The sequence below is a fragment of the Alligator sinensis genome, unplaced genomic scaffold (assembly GCF_000455745.1).
Source record: "Alligator sinensis unplaced genomic scaffold, ASM45574v1 scaffold776_1, whole genome shotgun sequence".
Taxonomy (NCBI): domain Eukaryota; kingdom Metazoa; phylum Chordata; order Crocodylia; family Alligatoridae; genus Alligator; species Alligator sinensis.
This window is the reverse complement of record NW_005843752.1, coordinates 19501-22606: the sequence shown is the minus strand read 5'-3', so window position 1 is coordinate 22606 and position 3106 is coordinate 19501. Positions and strand designations below refer to the sequence as shown.

Here is a 3106-nt window from a genome sequence, read left to right as displayed (position 1 = left end):
GGACAAAGTGCGTCCCCTCGGGCAGGGGGTCCCCGGTGTGGGGCATTGCACTGAGCTCACTCTTGCAGCTTTGCTTCTCCCTTTAGGACATGAGGAGCACGCTGAGCAGGTACGTGGCTCCACCCCACTCCCCATAGAGGGAAGGGTCCTGGAGAAAATGCAATGGGCACATCCCTGCAGGGCACCACAGCACGGCAAGCGCTGGGATTGTCCGTGAGGTGGAAAGCATGAACGTCCCCCTCCTCTCCTCGGGGAAGTGATGGCTTTGGGCACCGGCAGCCTGAAGACTGTAAGGTGTAATCTGGGCTTTCCCCCTCTTGTCCCCGGGGAATAGTCCTGGCCACCAGAGCTTGAGCCAACTACCCATGAAGTCTCTGCTCCTTTCTGATCCCAGGAAATGTCCTGGACATTTAGGAGCTGAAGAAAACATCCCTGCTGGGTATCGGTCCCTTCTGGGGGAGCTGCCACTGCCACCGTGGGCAACTGGTGCCTCCCAAGGCGAGTGGGTGGCATCGGCTGTGGGGCCAGAGCTGGCGAGCTCTCTCAGCACCGCCGGCCCTGTCATGGGGGGCACGTTCCCCCCCGTGCTCCTCCTACGCATCGCCTGTGACTGCCACTGTCTGTGCTGCCCCTGCCCCTGCGGCTGAGGCACATGGCCAGAGTCAGTCTCTAGGTCCCTCCATCCACCCAATGTTTCTACCATGTAGCTGAGCTGCAAAAAGAAAATCAAATAACACAGACTCGTTTTTCCCAGGTGCAGGAAGGAGCAGTTCCAGTTGCCAGAGGGGATTTGCCCAGAGCTGGAAACAAGACTCAGCATCTTGTCTGGACAAACGCTAGCTCTACAGGAGATTTTGAGGAAGTTTCAAGCTACTGAGAAGGGGGCTGCGAAAGGGAAGAGGGAAGTGTCCTTGTTGAGGAAGGAGAGACAAGCAGGTGGTTTGAATTTGGAGCCAGCATCTTTTTAAATTGGGAAATAAACTGAACATGCTGGACTGATATCGCAGGTAACAGGAAGGAAGACACGAGGCAAGGGCCTCTTTCTGCCTTTGTGCCTGCTGCTCCAGTGCTGCTCAGCCTGGGCACCTGCAGCTGGGGTGGTGGGAGCTGCGGGGCCCTGCCCCACTCAGAGCGAGCCCCCAGTGCCTCATGTCAGGCCACCAAAGTTAAGAGCCAAAATTAAACATGAGGCAGGCTGTCAGGTTTGGATCCTGCTGGCTTAACCCCAGGGGTGCAGCAGCAGGGGGAAGGGTGCTCCCAAGGGCCAGGAGAGGAGCAGGAAGAGAGCAGAGCAGGCAGGTGGGGGGCGGCCCAGGTGAAGCTGCCCCTCTGGTATCCTGCACCCCCACAGGGGCCGCTGGAGCAGAGGGCCACTCTGTCTGGACCCCTGGACTTCCCCAGCCAGCGTCAGCCCTTGCCTGTCCCCTCCGCCAGTGAACAAGAGAGCTGTGAATCTCATCCCCTTCCCACAGGCTCCCTCTCCACCCCTGCTGCTTGTCCCTTTCTGTCTCTGAGTCCCTCACCCCAGTGTCTAAGGGGGCAGGATGGGCTGGGCACTGAACTCCCCTGGATCCGCGGTGTTACATTTCTCCCCCTACTCCTCTGCCTGCACCTGCAGCTCCCTCCCGCCCTGTCCTGGGAGAGGAGGCCACGCTGCAGGGGAGCAGGGAGATGTGGAGGCAGCTTCTGCAGCCACAGTCCCAGCAGCAGGGCAGGAGCTGCCCCGGTGTCTCTGCTCAGTCTCAGGGGCTCAGGACCAAGGCAGGTCTAAGTCAGGAGCATGAACCAGACACCACAAGTCTGATATCTGTGCCCCTTTCCCCTGCAGAGACTCTGCCGTCCACCTTGGAGAGGGGCAAAAGGGTACCAGAGGGATCATACACAAAGGGTAAGCGCTGGGGAGCTGGTCCCGGCATTAACACAATGATCCAGCAGAGCCCACGGCCACCCCTGGACAAGAGTCAAACCCTCTCCCAGCCCAGCACCAAACCCCCCACACTGGGACCAGGGAAACTGGGCTGGGATTTTCCTATTCTTGCCTATGGATTTGCAGCTACCTGCTCCCTTTCCCCAGGCCAGGGCTCTCCCCCATGCCAGATTGAGGGGCTGTGGGACCGTCGGTGCTCAGCCCCCGGGCCCAGGGCAGAGTCATCTCCGGGGACCCAGGACAGTCCCAGGCAGGACGGGGCTGGTGGGGAGGGGGAGGAATGGCCATGTCTGCCCCGCGCTGAGCTCTGCCCTGACGCTGCCATTCTCTGATCCAGCGACGGTGACTCTGGATCCAGACACGGCAAATCCCTGGCTCGTCCTTTCTGAGGATCGGAGAAGTGTGAGACGTGCAGACAAACGGCAGCCTGTGCCCAAGAATTCTGAGAGATTGGTTGTGAAGAAGCGTGTGCTGGGCCGGGAGGGATTCACCTCTGGGAGACACTGCTGGGAGGTGGAGGTGGAGGTGGGGCAGGGGGACTGGGCCGTGGGGGTCGCCAGAGTGTCTGTGAGGAGGAAGAGTTTAGTCAGATTTAGCCCCGAGGAGGGGATCTGGGCAGTGCAGTGCTGGGGGAATCAGGTCCGGGCTCTCACAGCCCCTGCTGCCACCCCCCTGTCCCTGCGCCGGGTGCCCACGAGGATGTGGGTCTGTCTGGACTGTGTAGGGGGGCAGGTGTCGTTTCTCGATGCTGACACCGAGGCCCCGATCTTCACCTTCCCGCCGGCCTCCTTCGCTGGGGACAGAATCCGGCCCTGGTCTGGGTGGAAGAACCGGGATCTGAGCTGAGACTGTGCCATTGAGTGATGGGGAACAGCTGGGGAATGGACCCCCCACGCAGGGAAATGGGCCGCTCTGGCTTCCTACTCTCTATGACCCCAGAGGAATCCCCTCTACCCACCCCCGTTCCCTCCTCTCTGCCCCGGGAGCTGCCCAAGTGAAAGATCCCGTCTGCACCGACAAGCCCATCCCATTGCACCAGACCGATCAGTCCTGGCACTCGGTGGCCCTGGGGGAGTCACACGCGGCCACCACAAGGGACCCTTGAGGACGCCGCCGCAGCGATGACTCTGAAACTCATGCTAAGGTTGGGCCTGCTCACAAAAGTGAAAATACAGAATA

General features: G+C 60.6%; 1 protein-coding gene across 1 annotated transcript in view; it reads left to right on the top strand.

The window, feature by feature from the left end:
• The window catches only part of LOC102388423 (zinc finger protein RFP-like), a 5616-nt gene extending 2551 nt beyond the window's left edge, over nucleotides 1–3065 (top strand). The window contains exons 4-7 of the mRNA XM_025195703.1: nucleotides 87–109; nucleotides 755–868; nucleotides 1827–1888; nucleotides 2265–3065. Of these exons, the coding sequence (XP_025051488.1) occupies nucleotides 87–109; nucleotides 755–868; nucleotides 1827–1888; nucleotides 2265–2773 (708 nt within the window). The 3' untranslated portion in view covers nucleotides 2774–3065. The remainder of the gene's footprint in view (nucleotides 1–86; nucleotides 110–754; nucleotides 869–1826; nucleotides 1889–2264) is intronic.
• Nucleotides 3066–3106: the final 41 nt, after the last annotated feature.